The sequence below is a fragment of the Neolamprologus multifasciatus genome, chromosome 12 (assembly GCF_963576455.1).
Source record: "Neolamprologus multifasciatus chromosome 12, fNeoMul1.2, whole genome shotgun sequence".
In the NCBI taxonomy this organism is placed as follows: domain Eukaryota; kingdom Metazoa; phylum Chordata; class Actinopteri; order Cichliformes; family Cichlidae; genus Neolamprologus; species Neolamprologus multifasciatus.
In genome coordinates, this window is record NC_140450.1 from 22875093 (window position 1) to 22901486 (window position 26394).

Sequence of the window (26394 nt, forward strand, 5' to 3'; positions counted from 1 at the left end):
GTGCAAAGCATCTGAGAGCTAATTAATTGTATTTCATGCATTATAAATGAAGTCAATAAATACATTTTCCTTTTTGAGCATTTTTTAAAAAGTTTCCATTTACACAGATGTTGTGATCTATCACAAATGATTGTCTTGCAGTGTGACAGCATTTCAATTAGGAGCAGGTCACAAAAGAACTGTATCACGGATTAATCTGTGTTTTCTATGATCTTTTACAAGCGAATCCTGCGGCAACACAACAGATTATATTTATCAAATACAACCAACTTTGCTTTATGTTGGATTCATGCATATTACAAAAAACTCTTTTATGATGCTACAGCCATTCTCAAACTGCTACGAGCTGACTAAATAGCGCTAAAATTTCCACACTTGCAAAGATGAGTCCTAATTTGTTTGTTGGCATGAAAAGCAATACAATCTTTTAAAAGAGGGAAATCAACTAGTTCAAACAGAGGACAGCATGTGAATAAATATGAGCCCTAGCATATCAGCGCCTGCAGATGTGCTGTACACATGCGTTTAATTTTGTGTCTAAGTGCATGTGTGTGTCTCTGTAGAAATGTGATAAATCCCTGTTCAGTCAGCTTTCCAGCTAGATATGGTAAAAATAGGTGCTGAGTACCTTTTCACCGCTCATCCGTTTAAAACACAAGGCTTGTTTCTCTTTGTTCAGCCAGAGAGAAGGCAAGGCATGTAATTGCTTGGCAACCACCTCCATTATAAGGTCAGCATGCAGAGATGACTTTGAATAGATTTATGTGACTGATCAAATTCAAAACATTCCCAAACAAAGGAGAAATGGCATTTCCACACCACCACACAAAGGACAAATAAGATAGTTGTGGAATGCACATGCATAATCAGATGGCTACATAGTCCCTAGTACTACCGGTGCTTGGCCACATAAATTTGTCTGTCACATTTGTTGGTCCGCCTACACACAGACACACGCACACACAAGTATTTGAACAGCAAAGACACTCACAGAGGTACACGTATGCACATTCACTTGCACAAAAAACACAAAGAAGAGCACACTTCATATTTTTTTATGCTGGTCGACACTGACAATTTGTGCTTCTGCTAGAAAGCAGGAGAGTGGTTCAGAGAAAAATCGAGTTCACTAGCGAGGCCTAACAATGTCAATGCTAGCAGTCAAGAGCTAGTGGAGTGCTGCTAAGACCTGTAATGTTAAGCATCTGTTTGTCAGGGTCAGCTATGGTTAGCAATCCCCCTCAAAGATGTGAAATGGGTGAATAAAGTCATAGATCAAACTAGTTGGCTGGGGGGCCTCCACCCAGGATGTTTTACTGCACCCAAATGTTCCACTGAGTGATTAAGCTCATTGCCAACAGCAATTCCATTTTTTAACGGCTCATATTAAGCTTTCCTTTAACCCCTGGGCACAGCCTGTATTGTCGCACCTGCAGGGATAGATGAAATGAGAAGGAAGGAGAGAACAAGAGAAGCAGAGACAGGGGAAGGGGGAGTCAGGGTCTGACTGTCATAATACCTCTAAGCTGGAATGTTCTTTGTCGGCCTCCCATATATTTTATACAAATCGGAATTCTAATCTAGTCTTCTGTTGGACCATTGTTTTTGCTGGAGCTTGTAAGGAAAAATTGGGAACAGTTCAAAGACAGTAAATGAACCGTCTAAAGCATGTTTTTCTGATTTCACTTGAAGTATGCTGTGATGGATGAGGTATCAAAATGAACTCTGCTGAATATTTTCTCATGATCTACAGCACAGTTAAAGCTGTAAGAATTTAATTGCATGATTACATTGGTAATGAAGATGCAATACAATTAGCTCAAGATGTAAACAGATATAAATGTAGTTTGCATACATGGCAAAGATAAAAGAAGAGTCTATATATTGACATATTATTGTTATAATTAAAGTTTTTTACCTTTAAATAACAGCTTCAGATTTGTCTTGGTCACTAATTTTACCCCAACACATGTCCTGACAACATACAGTGGGGCAAAAAAGTATTTAGTCAGCCACCGATTGTGCAAGTTCCCCCACTTAAAATGATGACAGAGGTCAGTAATTTGCACCAGAGGTACACTTCAACTGTGAGAGACAGAATGTGAAAAAAAATCCATGAATTCACATGGTAGGATTTGTGAAGAATTTATTCGTAAATCAGGGTGGAAAATAAGTATTTGGTCAATAACAAAAATACAACTCAATACTTTGTAACATAACCTTTGTTGGCAATAACAGAGGTCAAACGTTTACTATAGGTCTTTACCAGGTTTGCACACACAGTAGCTGGTATTTTGGCCCATTCCTCCATGCAGATCTTCTCAAGAGCAGTGATGTTTTTGGGCTGTCGCCGAGCAACACGGACTTTCAACTCCCGCCACAGATTTTCTATGGGGTTGAGGTCTGGAGACTGGCTAGGCCACTCCAGGACTTTCAAATGCTTCTTACGGAGCCACTCCTTTGTTGCCCGGGAAGTGTGTTTTGGATCATTGTCATGTTGGAAGACCCAGCCTCGTTTCATCTTCAAAGTTCTCACTGATGGAAGGAGGTTTTGGCTCAAAATCTCACGATACTTGGCCCCATTCATTCTGTCCTTAACACGGATCAGTCGTCCTGTCCCCTTGGCAGAAAAAACAGCCCCATAGCATGATTGTTTTCCACCCCCATGCTTCACAGTAGGTATGGTGTTCTTGGGATGCAACTCAGTATTCTTCTTCCTCCAAACACGACGAGTTGAGTTTATACCAAAAAGTTCTACTTTGGTTTCATCTGACCACATGACATTCTCCCAATCCTCTGCTGTATCATCCATGTGCTCTCTGGCAAACTTCAGACGGGCCTGGACATGCACTGGCTTCAGCAGCGGAACACGTCTGGCACTGCGGGATTTGATTCCCTGCCGTTGTAGTGTGTTACTGATGGTGACCTTTGTTACTTTGGTCCAGCTCTCTGCAGGTCATTCACCAGGTCCCCCCGTGTGGTTCTGGGATCTTTGCTCACCGTTCTCATGATCATTTTGACCCCACGGGATGAGATCTTGCGTGGAGCCCCAGATCGAGGGAGATTATCAGTGGTCTTGTATGTCTTCCATTTTCTGATGATTGCTCCCACAGTTGATTTTTTCACACCAAGCTGCTTGCCTATTGTAGATTCACTCTTCCCAGTCTGGTGCAGGTCTACAATTCTTTTCCTGGTGTCCTTCGAAAGCTCTTTGGTCTTGGCCATGGCAGAGTTTGGAGTCTGACTGGTTGAGGCTGTGGACAGGTGTCTTTTATACAGATGATGAGGTCAAACAGGTGCCATTCATACAGGTAACGAGTGGGGGACAGAAAAGCTTCTTACAGAAGACGTTACAGGTCTGTGAGAGCCAGGGATTTTCCTTGTTTGAGGTGACCAAATACTTATTTTCCACCCTGATTTACGAATAAATTCTTCACAAATCCTACCATGTGAATTCATGGATTTTTTTTCACATTCTGTCTCTCACAGTTGAAGTGTACCTCTGGTGCAAATTACTGACCTCTGTCATCATTTTAAGTGGGGGAACTTGCACAATCGGTGGCTGACTAAATACTTTTTTGCCCCACTGTATGAGCAGAGTAAGTGGTTTCCTAGAAAAAGAGTGTTGCCAAGATGCTTAGCTAGAGCAAGCTCTTTCAACAGAATTGGTGCGCATTGAAGTTAAAGAGGAGCGAGCAGGCCAGTCTGCTAATTAACCAAAACTCTACCACATTCGGGTCTGTGATTCCTCACTTTTCTGGCCAACTTTAAATTAGATATCTGGATAAGACTGAGTGTACAAAAAGAAAGAGTAACGTTTGGACTTTCTGCCTTGTTCTGACCAAAACTTGGCTCACTAACAACTTGCCAGACACAGCGTTTCTGCGCAGATGTTCCAAGCAGACTGAGACTCCCGGTCTGGGAAAATCTGAGAAGTTGGACTCAAGTATTTCTCTCTAATTAAAAACCATTGTTCAGCAGAAGTGGAGTATATTAAGGTCAAATCACAGCTGCTGTCTCTGGATTTGTTGCACTTGCTTGAAGTTCAGTTGTTTCTGAAGTTGTCAACTCATCAGTTTTAAGGATGTTTAGCTACTACCTAGACATTTTAATGGAAAGACATCCATAAAAATATCCACCCATCCATTTTTTCCCCTCCTTGTCCAACTCAGGGTTATATACACTGTGGAAGGGTTTCCATCCTGCTGCAATTAGTATGCGAACAGCTGTATTTATTCAGCACCAATAACACTAAATTGTTTTTGTACACAGTTAAATCACCTATTGATAGCCAGTAGGGGCAAAAAGAATTGAATATACCAGAATTTGTAATTAACACTTGTGGCCACAGCAGCTGCTTTTGCCACTGCTAATCAAATGCTACATGCTGCAAGAAGTGGTGGCATTAAAGCTACTGCACAATAAGAACTGGTTAAAATAATGTGAGAGAAAACATCAGAGACCAATCATATTAATGTTAAATACTGACCTTGGTGATTGAATAGTTTTACTTTTTAACTTCTTATTTTTCCTTACATGTATTACCAAATTTTGCATTACACCTTCCCATTTTTTTCTTTAACTTTTTTTTTTTTTTTTTTAAATTTTAACGTTTATTTTTGTTTACTAATGCTACAGTTGCCATGGTTATGTTGTTTTGCTTGAATGAAATTTTATTTAAATGTCTTTCAGATTAAGGGGGTTGAATATGCATCTTCCTGCACTGTGACTTTGTGTATATCTACCTCCCGGTGTGTTGAAGTTTATCGCCTGTTCCCCTCGACTGCAAAGAGGAGATGCTGCATTTTGTGTTATTTTTCGAGACGCCTCCTCAGCTCCCAGCTTCATCCCTCATCCTGCACACTCAGCTAAAACGGTAACCCAGCAATCTATTGAAATGGTCTGAAAGCATTATCCACACAATAGAACATGGTAAAGGCAATGGTGTCTTGTAGTACTGATGACATTGCTCGCTACACCATAGCAAGGATGGAACTTGCTATATTTTACTTTTCGGTGAAAAAGCATAAAGATATTTGAAGAAACCCTTCTGTCACGCTGCACACTGTATGTTATGCATTAGATATACAGATGATATGTATTTTAGCTCTCCCTATTATTCCATTTGCGCTAGTCTGTTCCTTTTCATGACATTTTTCTCCCCTAAGCCCTTTAACTCTCTTAGATTGAATGTGAAAATGACATGCAAATGGTTTCTTTTGTATTAAAGTCTGGGCAGATCTTGCCCAAAGGGGGGATGAGAAATGATAAGAAATTACTTGCATCTGAGAAACTAAGAACGTTTAATTCCAACTTAATCTGTGGATAAAGGGATATCTGCAGGTTGTATTCAATTCTCTAACAGACAATTTTATATAATGATTTCAAGTCCATCCACCCATGCATTAATCCTTCATTGACAAATATTTACATGCAATCCTTCTAGCCTTATTTCATTATTAAATACACAAAATACTTTTTTCTTCTTCTTTGAAATAAAAGTGATTTGCAAAAATTTTCAAGCACCTCATTTCATGCAGACGTTTTGATTTTCAGATGTCTAAAAGCTATCTATTACCCACACCCTCTAACCACATCTCTTGTTATTTCCACATTCAGTCATGCCGCCAACATCCACACTTTAAAAACATCACATCCACAGTTATTTCGCTGAAGAGCTCAATGACACTGAAAACCAGGATCTGACATGAAACCATTAAAGTTGCATAAGACTGAAGTTCACATCTCTCGCTTCTCTTACGTGGCTGAAAGAGAAAGTTCCGCATCGCAGGCTTGTGCTTTTATCAATAATACATGCCTGTTTGGCCCCTATCCGTTACAAAACACATTTCAGAGAATTCATGAGTTGTGACGGCTTACTTAGGCATGCGTTATTGGTGAAGTACCGCAGGAAGCTCTGACATTCCTCCTCTTGGTTTCCGCTGCCCTTGCAGGTGCACCATGGGGAGATGGTCCAGTTGGAGAAGCTGCTGTCCACGTAGTTGGGAGTCACGTCCGTCCCTGCGAGGGCATCCACACACAAATACAGTTATGTGTCACTAATGGACAATAATGGATTACATTTAGAGCAAATTGCATACAAAATGCACAACAAGGTGTTAGTCACAGGTATGAATTTGCACTGCATTGTTGGAGTTTACAGGGAGGTGAACAATTGTGTTATGCTTTATTTTAAATGGAAAGTGGCCATTATGTTATAAATATTTTGCAAAGTAGTTGCTTTAGGAAGTGTGGGCCCTGTTTGAATAAAGCACTACAGTGCCAAAGCATTTTACTTTCCAAATGTTTCTATGTGTCAGTGCTTTTAGCTGGTGTCATGAGTGTTTGGTACATTCTGTGTGTTGTATTTTCCAGAGAAATCCAGGAACCACCGTGGAATATCATCACTTCATACTGCATGATTTATGACACATGGTGGGGAAGCACTGACTGATACTGAAATATGGACACTTCAGCAACCACTAAGCATCAGAAAAAGCCCTTTTGTGTAAATTTGTCTTCAGATTTATTTTTTTTTAGCAAGCTCTGTGGTACTGCCACAGCATTACCTAGCTGCTGCTGGCTGAGACTGAAAAATATGCATCTACTAGTCAGTACATATTGTTTACTTAACGTTTATTGCAAGCAAACAGATGTTCATCAAGTGTTTTAATTAAGTAAACACTCTCTCGGTTCCTCTGCTCCCTAATTACTTCTAGTAGTGAACTAATGCCCAGTGTACTGGTGGAGATATCAGTTTTAACTCTGCTGTCTGGTCCTCGTGATGAAAGCAGCCTGGACTGCTGGCACGCTGTCTCATGTTTTTGGAGTATTTTTCTTTATTGCATTATGTGTGTGAAAGGTAGAAAAAAACCCAGTGACATTCTGAATCTGCCTTTCTGTGTCCACACATTTCACTGCCGTCATTTTCTTCTCACAACGTAGCCATGTACTGACCAACGAGCCTCGCAAAGGAGGCCAAGCAGGCTTGGTGATTGTCTTGGTTAGGACAGGTGCTCGCTGCGTGTGGAGTCATCCCGCAGTTCTCTTTGTAATCAGCCAGCCTAGACCTGCACAAAAAACACGAAGCACAACACAGACAAAGAATGAGAAGCACAGGCTCAGTCATAAAGTCCATGCACAAGATGAAAACACACAAATACAAAAAGCTGGGCGTAATTTTTTTGGCACAGTTTTTTCTACAGAGCAGCTGCCAATTATGACCAGCATCAAACTGGGAAAGTATATACAACATCTGTTCCCAGGCCTCTACAACAGGTGTCGTGAATATCAAACACTTATGCCTCATAACCAACAACCTATTAGTAATATTCAGCAGAGACCCAGTCGTAGTGCATTTGTATAAAGATGAGAAAAGATATGATACGGCTCTTTTGGCCAAAGCTTCTGTGCTTATCCTGGATCTCTTAACCATCACCAACTCACTTTCCCCACAAACCAAGGAGACTGATAAAAATAGTATGTTTTGTTTCGGTGTGTTTGTGATAAGAGCTTTAAGTCTGTGGAGGCCCCCAGGGTGGCATTGCTAATCCACTTAAGTAGGTTTATTGGGAGTAGCGTGAGTAAAGTTGCGCTGTCTGTACTGTTCACATCACAGCTGCCCACAATGTGAATCACAATCCATACTGCATTTCTCTTTTTCCTCTTTGCTTCTTTCCGAGTTGTGCATGACTTATTCCCTCTGACCTGGTCTGACCACTTTTTTTGGCCTTAAGTTCAAATGTACCTTAATTTACCTTGGGCTGTGTTGTCCTAGTGAACACACAAAATCACACATATAAACAGAAGAATAGGTTTAGTATTAATGAAATCTGGGTTGTTGAATGGTTGATAAGCTAGTGACCCAGCACTACCTGATAACCACTCCCTTCTAAGGAACTTAATGGTTGTTAGCTGCTCATTCTTCTGTTTTTTTTTTTTATTGTCAGATGTCATGGTGCAAATATTATGGGTTTTATTATATTTAAGAGAAGCACATCACTGTCATAATTGTGACATATTTTGGATTACATAAAGAAATGAACTTGGACTCAGACACCAATGAGAATGACTGGAGGTTTTATCTTAACAGCGCTTTTTGCTCATATAGAAAAGAAACAGAAAAAAGTGACTATGTTTTATTTATATGCACATTTATATGTATTAAACGCTTTATATGTCTGATGACTCACACATGAATGAGCCCCTTTTTGCATTTTTTTTCAGACAACATACATATATTTCTAGATAAGGGTTTCATTATTATTTTGGTGAAATAAAAACTTTATCTCAATTCTAATGCTAAGCTAAGCTAATAATTTCTTAGTTTAAAGACAACAAAGCATTTAATCATCAGTTGTTTTTAATCTCTGGGCCTCTTCCACAGTGTGTCTTTGGTCCTGTCGTCCATCATGGCACTTGGCTGCTCCTGCCTAAGCCTGATTCTATCACAGGTTTCTTCCTGTTAAAAGGGTTTTTTTCCTCCCCGCTGTCGCCAAGTGCTTCCTCATAGGGTCGAACCACCAACCTTCCAAACAGCATATAACCTGCTGTTCCTTCTGCTCTACAGCCACTACGGGCTCTTTTTCAAGAAGGCCTTTGATGGGATGTGGCATGCAGCCTTGTCAACGTCAACCTGGTCTGAATCAGCAAACACCTGTATGACAAGCACATAAGCCTTATTCTCTTGAGTGACAGCATGGGCAGCTGGTAATACAGTCGGAATTAGGGATGGGTATCGTTTAGGTTTTATCCGATACCGGTGCCAAACCGGTACTTTTGAAACGGTGCCGGTGCTTAAACGGTGCTCAAACCGGTGCTTAAAGAATGGAAAACACAAAATTGGTCCAAAAACGTCTCATGTTCAGCTGTTTTTTTGTAAAAAGATAACAATGTTAGCCTTTTCTGCAGCTATAGGGCATATATGGTATCACTCTTGGCTGGAAGCAGTGCTTAAACAATGGAAAAAACACAAACTTTGTCCAAAATCCTCTTATGTTTAGCTGTTTTCCACTTTTTCTTTGGTCATTTTAGCCTTTTTGGCCAGGGTGAAGGGAGTATCTGCCATCAAACAAGAAGACAGCCACATGTAGCTATGATGGTGTTTGCTAGTTCACCTTACATGCATTAATGTAATAACGTGGTTAGCCTACTCAACGTAATTACACACGAACAACATTAAGCTACTGATGCAGAGAAGAACAGCTGCTGCTGCATCATCATCCGTCATCATTTCTGCTACACTGGCAGGGCTAGGGGCCAGGACTCTCCTCTTCGGGTTTTTGGGGGATGTTGCTAACTCCAGGTCCGATAACAGGCAACCCACAAGCAGTAGATGTGCACGGTGTGAGGTCTCGCAACAAGCTATCAAATACGGCGCATTTCTCGGCTTTAAAAAAGAACGCTATGCGGCGCCAGGTGTTTCATCAGATTTGAGGTGTTACCTCCTTTGACAGTATCACAGTATCAGCTTAAAGCACTTGTTGCAGGCTGCTGAGTTTGCATATTTTGCTGAGAAGTACAGCCAGACTTTTGACCGCTTCGCCTTGGGCATTTTTAATCTGTAGCTTTGCTCTAAAAGAACGTACGTACCTGGACCCGCCTACTATCCTCGGAACGTAAAATGATTGGCTAGAATCTAAAGCGTATCATTCCATACCAGTTGGTGGCGCTAATGCACCTTTCAGTTGTTTGCCAACCGCCAATACAAATGTAAGGAAGAAGAAAGTGTATCACAGCTCAGGAAAAAAAGCACCGAAATAAAGCACCGAAATGTGCGCTGCTTTTCGGTCTGGTTACTACCGTTTATGTCAGAACCGGTGCCATCATGGCACCGGATACCGGTACCCATCCCTAGTCGGAATATCATCAAGTATCTACTCTCAACCACCCTCTCCAACATACACCTGGAGAATTATGAAAGATGCCTTGAAACAGCATGAAGGCACAGTTACCACCGGAGGAAGAACAATCACCAGCCCACATTTTTATATTCATGTCTTTGAAGGGAAAGAAAGAAAACTCTCAAGCTTGGTGGAACCTCTTGGTAAAGAAGCCTCAGCTTTTGGTATGGATATCAGAAAAAGGAAAGGCTAAGCTCATACCTAACAATCCCCAAGACATCAACTCTGAAATCAAAATCAGCAGTCTGGAAACAGTATGTTGGTTTCATCATATCAAATGAAGGCTCAAACCCTGGAATTTTAGAAAGGATAGTACACAGTGCAACAGCAAGACATGAGACCATCTGGAGAGACAAGACCATCTATCAGAGGTCAAAAATCCACCAGCTGTGTCTTGTCAATTTTCCTGCAAAACATAGACACTCACGGCAGAACTCCAAAGAAGAATTTTGGCAACACACGGAGAGAGAGAGAGAGATGCTACAGGAAGATTTAAAGTCCACAGAAAGATCCAACAAGTAACAGGACCGCACAATGATCTCCTCATAGTTGTCATAAAAAAAGAAAGAAGTTGAGTTGTTTATTAGTTAAAGTTTTTTATTCAGGTTGTTCAGATGAAGATTTTTTTTTTCTATTTCTTTTTTTTTTTTTGCTTGTTTCTTCATTTGCATATGTCTATGCTGGAGTCAGACAAGTTTCAGTGTGTCTTTCATTTGCCTGAGAACAGCTTTGCCACTGTATACACGACCGACACAGCTCTCCATAACAGTCACATTACTGTTTATTCCCGTGGCTCCTTTTTTCCCCTCCTATTGTTTTGCTGTCCAACCACTGCTACCAAGATGTAAAAATGTACCTCCACTTGTGCCAGTAGCATTGTCCTCTTACTGCCTCTTGACTCCATAAAGCTACCTCAAATTTACATTCAGGGAAAATACATGAAGTCTTTTCCTGTTGATAAAAATCCTCCAAAAATATAAACTTAGACATGTTTTCTTCAAAGAAAAACATGAAAAGATATGTGAATTTTGACTTTTGTACAGCAAAATTCTAAAATTATTTATGAATAGTTACACATACTGTACTTGCGCTGTAAAAAAATTAGAGTTATGCATTTATAGCATTGTATTTATGCACGAGGGATGCATGTATACAACGCATTTAAAAAACAAGAACAATATGTTGATGGTGCAAACTACTGTTCACCACAATAGTTTTCAAAGGGCCAATGTTAATGTAAACAAAATATACATATGGCTCTGTCTTCACACACTGCTAGACTTAAATATTCTAGAGTGGAATTGGTATTTGATCACATATTTATAATTTTTATACCTTTTTCTGAAATAACTAAGATGGAATGATACTTAATATCTTATTTTTTGTGAATAACATAGTCTTCTGTGAAAAGATTGTCTTCTGTGAAACTTGTAGAGGACACAGCATAGTCTATCAGAGAGAAAGGTCTTCTTTTATTGCAGTGATTTAAAAACCAATATGCCGTCATGTTAGTCTTCAAAAGAGGAGAGAAGCATATTTGGCTGAGATTAAATGTGGGATAATGACATAACAATTTCCCATGTCTGTCTGTCTGTTTGTGTGTCTGTGTCATCATAGCAGAAATGTAGCCAGTGTGGCGTTAAAGGCGCTTGGACTTCCAGCAGCAAACCCCACTCAGACACACTTCATTACTCCATCTCCATCCACCCTCCTTACAAATCACCCCAGAGAGCCTCTCGACATGACATGCTGCTAACATCACATGTGAAACCTTGCTTCAGTAAACTGACCACGCTATGCTCGCGCCGCCATCGCCGCAGAGACGAGTGTAGACACAGAAACGCGCACGATCGAATAGCGACACACAATACGTAAGTAGCCTTCATAATAAAAAAAGAACATACACAGACAAATGCAAAGCAACCCCTCTCAGCACTTGTCCTCCTCACTCAAAGGCCCCTCTCAACCATTTCCATTCAGAGTGAAAAAGGCACTTGTACCCACAACCATGGTACAGATGATAAAAAAGATACGACAGAGGGGAGAGAGAACAACTCTATTGTGCCCACACAAAGCAACCTTTCGAAGCGCCATTTTTCTGTATCTTATGGGCAAAAGGTCTTTTACTAATACAGAATGTGAACGTCAGATTTCTGTAAGAATGGCAAAGACCACGGAAGATTAAAGAAACTGAACAAGCACCGTGTTTCTTTTTAGAAGCAGACCTCTTTCAGACAATGATGGCTTAAAAACAGTAATTTAAAGTTTAGAGAGGTGTCCTGAGTGTTCAGACAATGGTGTTCCAACACCAGGATGCAGCGCATTTCATGGCTTCCATGGGCTTTCCATTATACCTCGGCAAAGCGCCTCTCACTGCTGAAATTACAGGCTGTCTAGCTCAACAGAGTTTTATGGTCATTTCAGCCACTCAGCCCCCAGGGAAGTGGCAGGGGGAGCCCCCACAGAGGTAGACTTCTTTCAACCAACCTGACACTTTAAACACAGTGATTCGGCTGAGCGCTGAGTGCCTGTCCATCCAGCTTGGCAGTAATAGAAAACTAATGGCTTTTTATATGGATTCTTATTCCTATCACTCGATGCCCATGACAAACAATGTGACTTAAATCAGATGAGTGTCAGTCTTGGAAACCATTTCCTTGCGAAGGAGGAGAGGAACAAGGAAAAACAGTTATCAAACTCCAAAGTCTTCTAATAGCTTCATTTGAAAAACAACAGTTCATTGAGAGTCCTGGCTGGTTTGGAGAATTTCCCCTCTGTGCTCTGTCTACAATTATGAGGTTTTTTTCTACGGATGATACTTTCTGTTAAATGTGAAATTATGGCTTTTCACTCTTATCGCTTCCCACAGTCTTTAGCCTAGAGAGTCTTTAGAAACCATATCGCTCAGTCATCTACAGAAAGCACAACAATAACCATGACACAATAGCTGCCAACATAATATCTCTTACATGAAGCAAATAAGAAAAAAACAAAAGATGTTTCCCCTCTGCTACCTCGCCTCTTTTTTTTTTTCCACCTGACCTTATCTTCTCCTCGCTTCTCCTCTCTTCTCCTTCTTCATTAATGTCCTGTTGTCACTTTTGTGTAAACCAATTGCCATGAGCTAGAGGTGCTCATGTGCAAATTCATCGCATGTAAATTTGACCGTGGTTCGGTCGACAGCACTCAGCAGTTCTTTTGTCACTAGCTGTTAAACGCCAAAGCAAACAATGTGGCTCGGCAATGTTGTTGTTTTTTTTCTTCTTCACAATTAAACCGTTTTGACACTCTTTTATTCTGCACCGCTCAATACATGACAAAAAACTATTATGAAACTCCTAACAATGAAGCACTTACCTTGTGAGTGGAGTGCTATGAATATATTTTGATTAAAATAGAATAACATCTGTCAGAGTTATTTTTTCTTACGACTAACAGACAATTTGCAGTGTCTCCTTTTCCTGCTTTCTCTCCCTACGCTTCTGCCGGTGACCCTGAGATGGCGCTAGTCAGAGGTGACGGTCTGTTTCACCCATTGCTATTTTCTCCAAAATGTGTCTGGACAGAGGCCTGCCTCCTTTAGATCTACTGTACTCACTGGGATTCCTAGTCAATGCTTTAAAAGGCCAACTGTGCAGAGATGGCATTGAGTCAAAGCGCAAGGCAGTTTAGCTTAGCTGTCAAATGAAACAACCTTTCAACCCCTTACTCAGCAGAGAATTGAAACCAACAAAAACTGGCTGGTGACACAGTTTGTCCTGCATTATTAACCAGAAGATCAAAACCATTTGATATCTGATAGACCATCTGAAGAGAGCTGCGTATGGACGATAGTAATGCTTGTTGACCAGGAAACTGGCTTTAATATCAGTGCTTCTTTTACCGCCTCAGTTTCTCATGCATTCAAAGTCATTTTACAGGTCACAAAACTGTAAACTAGCAGTGCTGAGTTATTGGATCTTAACATATGAAGAAGAATCAATATCAGAATTTTCAAAGATAGATTTGATTTTCTTCTGCATTTGCTCAGTTTAAAGAGTTGGATTTTGATTGAATGTACAAACACTGCTGGTGAACTCATTTTGTACCGGTGACATTACAAAGCAATCTGCTCCCAGTGACAGAGAGATTAATTACTGCGTAAGTCTGCAGGAGTAATATTCAATTCAATAATGCCTTTGTCACTGTTAGATTTGATTTTGTTATTATGAAAAGTAACGACTATGACTTCATTTAAAGACACATACCAAGTTCCCATCAAGTGTGTTTTCTTTCTTCCATGGTGAGTAATAACTCTAACAATACATCAAGGGAAGTCTGACAATATGTTTTCTGTTTTGTTGCCTCTGTTAAGTGCAATCAGTTAAGGGAAGTAAATTTGGCAAAACTGAAATGATTGTATTCAGCTCTAAAAACCAGAGACACACTGTGACTAACCACATACTTCACTGGCCTCTTACCTCGGCCTTTGGCACCACTGTAAGGAACCTTGAACCATCCCTTAGTTATGCTGCAGTAGACTTAAGCTGCCGGGGGGCTTCCCATGATGCACTGAGCGTTACTTCTCTTTTCGCCCTCCCTGTGTTTAAAAACCACTATTGCATTTAATCATTAGTAATTATTAAACTCTTTTTCCTTTCCACTGCTGCCACGTGCTTGCACATAGGGGATTGTGTAATACTTGCTTTTTCTTCTAATATTGTAGGTTGTGTACCTTACAGCAGCAGTCCCCAACCCCCGGGACACGGGCCGGTACTGGTCTGTGAGTCGTTTGCTGGTGTGAAATTTATGGTTTTCAGGGTTTTTATCAGTTTTCATCGTTATTTTCTAATCGTTTTTATCATTAACTCGGTTTCCCTGGGTCTTTTCCCGTGTGTTATGAATAAATCTTCTGTTTTTGTACCTCTACTGGTTTTATTTTGTTGTATTTATCCAACACATTTAAGGCTGGTCCGTGAAATTATTGTCGGACATAAACTGGTCCATGGCGTAAAAAAGGTCGGGGACTGCTACCTTACAGTATGAAGCACCTTGAGACGACTGTTGTTGTGAGTTGAAGAATATAAAAGAAACTTAATATTGAAAAAATTACAAACATCCTGTCTCAGAATTATACTGAAAAACTAGTCTATGGATTTGCTGTTTCTAACATGAAATACTGTAATTCCTTATTATCACCACATTGTCCTAAAAGCTTCCTAAAAAGACTTCAGTTAATCCAAAACACTGCAGAGTATTGACAGGGACAAGAAAGCTACGTACTCTTCATTGGCTTCCTGTTAAATCCAGAATTCAATTAAAAGATCATTCTCCTCTCTGATAAGGCCCCATTACATATTAAAGACCTTGTAGTACCATATCATCCCAACAGAGCACTTTGCTCTCAGACTAAAAGTACAATAGCATGTAGAGCCTTCAACTCAGATCAGACCCCTCTCCTGTGGAACCAGCTCCAAGCTTGGGTTGAGGAGACAGGCGCCCTCTCTACTTTTAATAATCAGCTTAAAACTTTCCTTTTTTGTGAAGCTTATAGTTAGGGTTGGATCAGGTGACACCGAACCACCCCTTAGTTAAACTGCTAAAGGCTCAGGATGTTGGAAGACTTCCCCTGATGCACTGAGGAGTGCTTCTCAACTACTCTCTTCACTCTGTTTTCTCCTGTTGTTTCCTTCGCTCTGTCCTCCTCTGCTCTGTGCTCGCTTTCCCCTCAGCCCCGAAATGGTTGTGACAGATGGCTTTTCCTCTGTGAGTCTAGCTCTGCTAAAGATCTCTTTCTGTTTAAAATGAGACATTCCTCTCCGTTTGTCATGGGCTTCCTCAATGGGCATAGCTGAAATGTTGGGGTTCCTTATCTAATATTGCAGAGGCCCATATTTAACTTACAACATATTGCAAAATGTCTTGAGATGTGAACGAGCAATATATAAATAAAACAAAATTGAATTTTGAAAGATGTTTGATATATGGCACACGCTGTCCAGCAGTGTGGGTTTTGGTAAAAAGTGAATAGTTTGTTCAAAGTTGTACTTGTTTGAGTTTCCAAAAGATAAACGAACCAGTCAAAGTGAACACATCAAACAAGTAGATTAATTTTCCTGAAAAAAAAGCAAAATACTGATGTACAGTTGTTACCAATAATCAAAAAACGATCAGCCACATGCAAAATGATTTAGTGGAAATGTTTATAGAAAGCATTACATGCAGCAGCTTTTAGCATGTCTCTGTAAGTATAAAGAGAATCTGAAAGTAACAGTGATTAAGAAGTGAATGAGTCGGCCTTAATTGACACATTCAAAACCACACAGCGATCGTACAGTAGATAAATCGGAAGCCCTATTGATAATGTTGGCATTAATAATAGATATGGTACCACGGGAGCACACTCAAGGAGTACCTACGCTGAAAGAGGAACTAAAAAGGACCCTTAAAGCAAAGTTGCAAGCAATATAATCATCTCCAGCTCATACACAAGAAAGGGTTACTTCCCCCGACTGTACTTATAGCTATGGAAAGTTTCTCTGGTCCGAGAACATTTAGTAATCACTACAGCTTTCCGTTATACCATGTTCCCTCCGAGATTTGAATTAGGAAAGTAAATGCATTTACTAATCCATACATTGGAATGAAATGCACAACTCTTTTTGTTCCACTGAGTCCCCCATCTCGCTCCCTCTCTTACTCTCTTATACTCTCTTTTACTTCTCTTTCACTCCTTGTGGTGCTCTCATGTGTATCCAGCAAGCTAAGCACGTATCCGCTGAAGCCGATGCCTGATTAAAGCCACAAACTGTACTATGCACAAGGAAAAGGTCGCCAATTGACACACGCTTTGCTTGCAAAGCCAGCTTAACACTATCAGAAAAGACATTCACTTCGATGGCTTGTAATGTTACCAGAAAAAAGACAGAGTCCAGGTATTGCCTTGAGCCCAGACTTTTGAAGATAAGTAAGGAAGATCTTCTGTCTACGTGTATGCTTTTATACGCTGTCCTCAGATGTTGAAAGCGAGGACAGCTCAGTCAGTCCTTTCTTCTTCAGTAGTGTTAAAGAGATTAACCTTAGTTTTACCTGTAAGAATGGATTTAGATTTAAATCTGCAATATAAGTCATAATTAGATATTAACACTGGATACAATGATACAGAATACAAACTTACATAGAAGGTGTTTTAGCTGCCTTGCTTCATTCATTAAGTATTTTTTCTTCCATTTTAGTTTGAGTGTTGTTGCACAGCTAATCAATCCTGTATACACTTAAGTATGAAACTTTCTATAGTGGCAAGTAGGCCACAGTCCAGCACAGTCAAAGAAATGTCAATTTTATCTGCATACCCTCTGTTGTTTTGCACAAACTTATTATTACCCCTACACTACAAGGTACAGTGCTGTGAAAAAAGTATTTGCTTTCTTGATTTCTTATTGTTTAGCATATATTTAAGATCACAAAACTCATTTTAATATTAGGCAAGGATAATCCAAGTAAATAAAAAATGCAGTTTTTAAACAACGATTTCATTTATTAAAGGAATAAATCTATTCATGGCTATTAAAATCTATTCAAATCAAAAACCCAATAAAAGGTTGTGCCACCCTTGGGAGCAAGAACTGCACTCAAGTGTTTGAGATACCAGTGTGAGTCTTTCACATCGCTGTGAAATTTTCACATTGCTCTTCTTTGGGGAATTATTTTAATTCAGCTACACTGGAGTTGGCTTCCACTCCAGACTTTGACTAGGCCAGTGGTCCTCAACCTTTTTTGCACCACAGACCAGTTTAAAGTCAGACAATATTTTCATGGACCGGCCTTTAAGGTGTCGCGGATAAATACAACAAAATAAAATGACACGACGAAGACACAAACTGTGGTGTTTTGTAAATATAATAATAAATTCTAATTCACTGTGTAATTGTGTAACTTTATTAGCAGCGTCCTCCTGAAATGCGCCAACAACATTGAGAGTAACATCCTCCTCTCTGCCCCTTAATGCTCTCTGGTCGCTATGGTTACGTGTAAATATTTCTTCCAAAATAAGACACACAACTACAACACAGGAAAACACCCAGGGAAAACGAGTTTAGATTAAAAAAAAACAAACCTGAAAACCATAAATTTCACACCCGAGCCTCAACTCTTGGTACCAATCGACTCATGGACCACTGTGGCTCGTGTGTTGGGCACCGCTGGACTAGGCCACTCAAAAGCCTTCATTTTGTTTTCTTTGAGAGACTCAGAGGTCTCTCAAAGAATACCACAAACAGAGATCTGAAACTGCATTTCAATCTCTGTCGTGAGCCAAAGTCATGATTCCTTCAGTTATAGTCGTCCAGGTCCTGAAGTGACATAACAGCCTCAGACCATCACAATACCTCCACCATGTTTGAATGTCTAACAAGTAGACACCAAGTGGACCAGAAAGTAGAATAATATTAAAGCTACATCATGCCGGTTGGTGTTCTAGAAAGCTACTGCTTTAACTACATAGAACTGCTGGAGTAAATAGGTAGGGAGTAGTGATGAAGCCACAGAGAATTATCACCAGACCCTGCTCCACTTACCTCAGAGGGATTTTATGTTTTTCAGCTAATTGTTTTAGCTTCAAAGCATCTGGAGGAGAAGGCTAAGTTACCAAATAAATGTGAACATAATGGACCATTTAACAGATTAATACATACATACATATTCCCATACACACTGTAGTAGTCATCTTCCTGAGAAATAGTTATTATATCTCTGTGGCTGCTGTTCCTGTAGCTGTTGTATTACATTTTCAGAGAAAACAGCTTCCACGCATATACGTGTTGGATGCTTATTAAAACTGCAGAACTGACCTACGTGTGACTGGAAAGCTAAGGATTAGAGACCAGGGATCATGGTGAGGTTCCTCACAAGTGCAAGAGAACAAAGGTGTATGTGAGTGAATGTGTGAGAGAAACTGCAGATAAAAGGGCAACAGCATTGCGATTTCTTTCAGCTTCATCTCAGAAACTTCAGGTTAATGCCATGTGGGGCAGTCATTCCCCCTACGCTGTTCTCCCGCAGTGGAGGCTTGAATTGTTGGATGCAACAGAGAAGACTGTTGATTTAGGGCTCTGTGTGTATGTGTGTGTATGTGTGTGTGTGTGTGTGTGGGGGGGGGGGGATGCAATACCCTGTTTTTTTCTGTAAGCAAAAGTAGACTGATAACACTATTTCTCTCAAACTGGGTCAGGTTACCTGTACAGGGATCGATTGTCTCTCTCTGCTGCCCACTTTGAAACCCAGTGGCCAAAGAACTCAATCAAAGAGCACCCAGTGAGCCTGAAGACCAGGGGAAATAAATCAAAGATAAAAGTGTTGCATTGATCGCCCAGACAATCAATACAGTACACATGCACAGCTCAGTGCTCTTTGGGATGGGCTTCATTGAGCCTGTGTTGCATAAGGTGACATGGAAATGGACAGGGAATTTCTCTCACACACACTTACACACACACACTACAGTACCCCAAAACAGTGCATCCAAATATAGCCTATTGTCACTCTGAGGACTCGGCAGTCCCAAATGAATAGCTGTTGGATCCACAGGAAGGATTGCAATACCACAAGGTGGAGAAGTAGAGAGGAGAGGAAGCAAGGGAAATAGGGAAAAAATCTGTTTTTGTCTCCCTGCGCAGGATTATGGAAGGTAATAATGTAATAACTGTGGTGGAAGTACAACAAGCTAAGAAATGAGAGCTGCTCCATTTAATGCTTGTTCTCTGTCCATCTACAGCCCCAGGGTATGTCAACAATTGCCTCCTCAGAGATGAGGAAGAGAAGGAAATCTTCCAGAGCAATATGCCATCTAAGCCCAAGCCAAGATTAGCTATTTGAAATCTTTTCAAATATTTAGTCTTTGTTTGATTGAGCTCTAGGCTCTACCTGCAGCGATCTGAATACTCCCCAAAGGTAAAACCGTCACCAATTTGGCATCCAACACGCTCAAGGTAAAACTCCAAAAATAAAGTAGCCGAGGGCCTTTTATTAGTGTAAAGTAGGAAATTGCAGTCTTTAAGAGTTTAGAATAAATAATAAAATAGATGAGGGTGTGTTTTGAGCTGTGACCCTTCTTTAGCAGAGTATATTTCAGGGAGCTATGCTTGAATTTCAAATGGCCTGTGGAGTCTGCTGCAGAGATCCACAGCCGTGTGACCAAACCACTGACCTCCAACCTGCTGCAGTATAGTTGTGCGGCCCAAATCGATTCTGAGACCCTCCTCTTCCTCCTCCTCCTCTCTCCGTCTCATTATCTCTCCCTCCTCCCTCACTCAAACTGTCCCTTGTGTTAAAACGAAATAGGTTTGGGCTTGCTGCACATCCCCTGTTTGGCGTCAGACAGGCATCCCCGGGGAACACAGGCCTGTCTTTGAGTGATCTTCCGCTGGTTTTATCAACAAATCTCTGAGAGGGAAGAAGGGAGCCAATGAAAGTTTCCTCTGCCGAGGCACTGCTGCGTTCTGTGTTTAAAAAGAGGGCTCCTTCGAAGACTGTTCATTTGTGATTATCACCAGGATTTTGCAAAACATACTGCAAACTGGGGACTTCGTCTTCATTAGCATGACAAAGTAGTTTTATCATTCTGCTTATACAGCATACTCGATAATAGTAAATTAGAGAGCGACTGAACAAGTGTTAATTAAGAGGGTGATGTCTTAATATTCTAGTGAATTATCAGATCAAATAAAAAGCTAAATGTTTCCACAGTCTTTAAGGACATATAGCGATCCTGTAACGTGTGACATCATGCAACAGACAGAGGAATATGTCGCAGGACGGCATGATAACAGACATCCCACAGCAGGAAAAAAAAGAGTACCAATTTGAGAACAGTGTCAGCCTGCTGTAATTGAATCGTAGTGACATTCTCTTGCATGGCAGGAGTTATTCACTGCAGGGGAATGCACAAACAGTGGATTATCAGAATTACGTTCAAGCTCAAATTGGTTGTACGCGAGGATCTGCGCGTGCATGTGCAGCTCCTGAATTGCTCTGTCGATACACAGGTGCGTCCACGCTGTGTGAGTGCGTACGCGCTCATCGAGCTGTTGACCTCGGCGGGGCATTACGCAGCAACAGATAATGAGCTTTAACGTTCTATTTCATCTTTCTCAATAAGGAGGCACACAGCACAGACACCTCAGGGTCTAAAGGTCAAAGAAAGCAACTCAGCCTGAAAACAGATTACACAAAGCAGGCAAGCAGGTAATTATCGAGACAATCATAAATTGGAGGAGAGGTGATAGACTTTCACTACTTTAACAGTGCGATTGGATTTAGTGTTGGTGGAGAGAAATTATGTTTTTGCCATTAACACTCGCCTCGAAGGCTGCTCACCTCTGAGGAACAAGGTTGGAAGCGAACGTTCGGAGAAATGCTGCTCTCCAAAAATGCTGTGCGTCATTAGCTCGACTAATTTCAGTGTTTGCAATGGTATCATTCTTGTTTTTAAGAATATAAGCGCATGTGTCGAGATTTCCCAAAAGTGAGAAAAACAGTGTGTCACTTTGACTTTCACACCTACGACGTTTTTATTTTTATTTTTTTTATATTTTATCCGCTTATATTTTTATTAGCGGATGAGGTTTTTAAAGATGCTTTAAGTGATTTTTTTCAATGTTGTGGTATTTGTTTCGGACACAAAAACTGAAAGATTAAAGCAATAATTATTTTTAAAAAAATACTTTTTCAAAGGGATCGTGAGTAGATAACAAACCAGTTATTTTCGACTTTCACTTGTAATATAATTGGAAGGAGACTTGGTGCACTTTCAGGACCCATCGCTGACTGCCAGTGACTTCTATCAGCTGCCTAATCACTTGTCACACTGGGAAATGAAAAAGTAGCCAAAAGTTTTCCCTTCTGTTAATTTTCATATCACGAGTATTATTTTTAGCAGTGAGCTTTCAAGGGTCTAATGATTGGTTGAACCCCATTAGGCTCATAAATGAGTTTTTAAATGCTTAAAATTACTGGAATTTTTTATTCTGTTAGACAAATGAATTCAGAGTATTTCTACAACTTGCTGGGCATAAAGCTTGTTGATGGCCAGATGTAGCACACGGTACGGAGGTTAAAAAAAAGAACAAAAAGAGCTTGACAGCTGATTTGGCAACAACTGTTGTGCTTCACCTGCTTTCAGTGGCACTAACACAAAGAAACATGCTACGGCTGGGTGGAAGTGAATTGGATCTGGCCTCTGAATCCAATAGATGCCCCACACAGCCAGAGTGATTCACTAATGTTTTGTTCAGCTTAATTGAGCACTGTTCCTCCAACTTTGCCTCACATCTTCATCCTGCATCTAATAGCCACAGCTTCCCTTAAAGTCTAATTACTGTTACTGGCAAACGTAGGGCAGAACAAAAAAAACCCCCTTTAAGATATGGCATTGGAAGACAGAAAAAGCCGTCGAAAATAATGCATTCATTTTTACTTGTCCATTAATTCACGATTATTATGAACCAGATGAACCAGATCTTTCAGTCAAATAACCAAAGCTGGTTTGCTAACACATACACATGTATCCTCATCCATATACAGAGCTACTTGATTTCGTATTGTTTCAGATCATTAAACAAACCTTAATATTTGATAAACTGAGTAAATACGAAATGCAGTTTTGTTGGCCTGGTTTCTTTTGTGACTCCCTGGATGAGTCACTGATCTTCGATCGTCGTCTTGGAGAAATTTTGGAAGGCCGTCCACTGCTGGGAAGCTTCACCGTTTTCTCCATTTGTGAATAATGACTCTCACTGCAGTCCCAAAGGCTTAGAAATTACTTTGTAACCCTTTCAAGACTGATAGATGTCAATGACTCACTTTCTTTAGAACGTGGAATGATGTGTTCCTTTCTGAGATCTTTTAGCCTGCTTCACTTTGTCAGACAGGCTCTATTTAAATGATTTCTTGATTCAGACAGGTAATTACTTTTTTACACAGGACTCAGAAGGATTGGAAAGCTTTTTTTAATGAATAAAATCCTTATTTAAAAACAAAATGTTGTATTTCCTCTGGTTATCTTTGACTAATATTAAAATTTGTTTAATAATCTGAAACATCTAAGTGTGACAAAAGAAAAAAAGATCAGGAAGGGGCAAATACTTTTTCACAGCACTTCTAACACTAGCCACATACCGCACAGAAAAATGTTCTTCTGGCCATTATATATACCCAAACCCGCCACCCCAACCCTGTCTGTTTCCATCACCTGCACAGAGGGTCCTGGTGACAGACCTTCCGTAGCTCCAGACAGTTGGGTTTGTCCTTATCTTTATAGGAGCAGTCGGGCACAATTGTTTGCCTACGTCGCTCAGCGCAGCCTGTAGTCTGGCAGGGGCAGAAGAGCAGCCGGTGGGTGAACTCACTGGGCACTCGGTCTATGAAAGTCCTCAGGGCCTTATGGCAGCGCTTCCTGCTGCAAGTTTCTCCAGGTTTGAAGTCTGCTTTGCTGCATATGTTGATGTAAGAAGCACGTTGCCTCTTGCAGCTCCCATTTAAGTTGCATGCTTTGGCTGCATCAAGGCAGGGGTTGCAGTCCCTCTCTGTATCAGGACAGTGGAAACCTTTCTGGGTCACTGTGACGGCTGCTGTTCATAAAAATACAAGAAAGAGAACTCTGTCAGTTTATTAAGTCCAAAGAGAAAAAACGTTTACACTTCGATGGTTAAAAGATGTTCAGTGTCACATATCCTGTCTTTGGGTAGAAAACATTTCAATTAAAAAGAAGTAAAAGCCTTCACGTCATGTCACTGCAAATTTATAAAAAATATTTTTATTAGTAAAACATGATTTTACTGAAAGAATCATCACCTTTTTATAGCTCCACATTTACACAAAGGTATCCTCACAACATTAATAAAAATGCATTTGTGAAATGCATTACAAACTAAATGAACAAAAAACATACATCTTATCTTTAGATTATAATATTTTAGTAAACACACACTCTCCCACAATGACACGTTAAATGGCAAACAGTAAGGACAGCAGTGGAGAATTTGAAAGATTTCAACCGTGCCAGCTGAAAAACTGATCTTAAGTGAGGGTGTCAAGCATAACTGGGCTGCCAAAGCGTCCAATCCCACTGGACGGCTTTGTATCCAATGGGATTTGTTAAAATTTCTGAAGGGTGGGAGGGGCATAATTGTTGGAGTTTCTGTAACAGGGTCAAGAAAGGTTTGAGCTGGAAGTCTTCAAGAACGGATCCCGTTGTGAGTGTGACTGTTAATTTCTTCTCAATCCTCATCAGTTTTACTGCTCTCTTACTGACAAAGACATTACCGATTGTCCGTAACACCACACAGTGAGGATGATTAAGCCAAGGAGCCACGCTGACGTGTTTCTCTGCTTTATGGCCGTAGCATTTCGCTATAATAACAGCAGAGTGACTGGATGTGGAAAAGCTGAAACCCACTGATGATGATGGACTTATTTTTCTCGAGGCTTCTCGGGCTTCCCATCATCTTTGCGTTTTAAAGAAATGCTTTATTAAACGTCCCCATTTTCAGATTTTACTTGTACTCTGACACAGTTGCCGTAAAGCATTACCCAGTATGCTACCTGTCTTGACCAAGCATCTGTGCGAGAACTGAGAGGAATAAAAATCTTTCCACTGAGCCTCTGACTCAACATCATTAATCTGATATCGTTTAGATTTGGCTTGACTGCAAAGTACCATGAACAAACAAAACAATAATCCTTGAATCTCTGATATGTTCCTCTGTTTCTCCTACCAACAGTAAGCCACCAGAGGGATGCTAGCAGCCAGCTCCATTCACTCCAACTGAATTATTGATTTAGTCTGTTTCAGACCTTGAGTGAAATATGAATAAATTAATATATGATTCCAAATGGATGGATAAATGATCTGTTTCTAGATAACAGCATGGCACGATTACCATCATATTAGCACATCACAATATTTACCTCAATTTAACACTAATAATAGTTACAATTTTAAGTTATTTAACAAATGTAGCAAACAAGGACTCTTCTATCATACTCATTAGTTTAATGGAGAAATGTAAAGCAAGCTGGCGTCCCTGGGAAAATATTGACAAGAGCTTTTATTTATGTGAATGCTGGCAAGTGGGAAATAGCAGTAAATACTGTAGCTTCTGCTCAAGACATGGTAAGGTCAAGCACTTGAAATGACTGCTGTAAACCCTTCACGCTTAATCCACTAATCTAAGATCGAGTCCCCTCATTTATTTCTAGTGTCATCACAAACTAAGACAGTGCAATCACTGGTCAGCACACACGTGGAAAAAAGATTACATCATTAGTTATGTTAGGAGGATGTCCTCAGATATACCACAGCTGCAGTAAAAACAAAACAAAACATGCTTTTCTGAGATATAACAGTAATAAAGCAGGTTCATGTTCACTTGTGGCACCCCTCTCTTGTATTCAGGGTATATTAGAGAAGTTAACCTGCCTACCCTGTAGATAATGATATTTCAGAGGTCGTGGCGGCTTGGTGACACTCAGAGAGATTCATCTCTTATTCAGCAGAACCAATCTCACTCTGTGTCTATCAGACAGCCCGGAGCAGGAAGAAGACCATTTATTTTAGAGGTGTGTGCTACAGAACTTGTGTTGTTTCCAAGTGGTGCATCGCACATTATCAATCCTAGAAATGGGGATACATAGAATCACATCGCGACACAGGGGAAAAATAAGCAGGCCCACCAAATTAATGATTTTGTCGTTTCAGATCACATCAGATAAACCAAAACTCACAGCCACTGAAGAATAACAGAAGTAGAATATCAGGGGTTCATCACAGAAAGAATAAAGCACGTTTAATCTAGCTTTCAGCTAACCAGGGCTTTCATTTAGATGAATCAAGGTTAATGTAGCAGGCGCTCTGATAAACAGTCCGGGTGTTAAGAGAAATGTCCTGAGTTCAAGAGATGTAGGTGTTCAGAGCAGTGCTGTCTTTTCCAGTATTTGTCACAGACCGGGGGGAAAGCTTTTCTTCTCTGTTCAAATATTGAAAGCATTAACCCGACAAACCGATATTAAAATATACCTGAATCATCTTATTTATCTTTGCACTCTCTAAAGGGAAGAGGATAAACACTCCTCAGCAGATGTCAGACAGCATAGCACCCTCACTATTTGTTAGTCTAAGTGGCTGAAAGGCAGACGGAGTTGCGCTCAGATCGTTTACTTATGTGACTTAGTTGATCTGTGAATATACTGAGACATGAAACAAGAGCTGAGCCAAGCTTGGCTGAAGAGGGCCTGAGGGGCGGGGGTGGGGGAGAGGTTAGCGGGGTGGCTTTCTAGTGGTTCAGGCTACATTACACTGGGAGTTTACAACTGCTAAATCTCTCCTGGCCATCTCCAGGCTTTAATGTAGGCCACTGAGGGGGACCGGGATGAAAAGAAAATAGGAGAAGGATGAGCTACTAAGATTTATCTGACCAAGCAGGGCCGAAGCCGCTTTGGAGGCTGTAGCAATGGAAGG

At 40.5% G+C, this 26394-nt stretch overlaps 1 protein-coding gene across 3 annotated transcripts in view; it reads right to left on the minus strand.

The window, feature by feature from the left end:
- LOC146506986 (GDNF family receptor alpha-2-like) overlaps nt 1-26394 on the minus strand; it is a 74369-nt gene that overhangs the window by 11619 nt on the left and 36356 nt on the right. For 2 of the 3 annotated variants that reach the window (XM_085181469.1, XM_085181471.1), the window contains exons 4-6: nt 23128-23506; nt 6958-7070; nt 5881-6021 (exon numbers count right to left, since the gene is read on the minus strand). In XM_085181469.1, the coding sequence (XP_085037595.1) occupies nt 5881-6021; nt 6958-7070; nt 23128-23506 (633 nt within the window). The remainder of the gene's footprint in view (nt 1-5880; nt 6022-6957; nt 7071-23127; nt 23507-26394) is intronic. The other variant, XM_085181470.1, reaches the window with a different exon arrangement.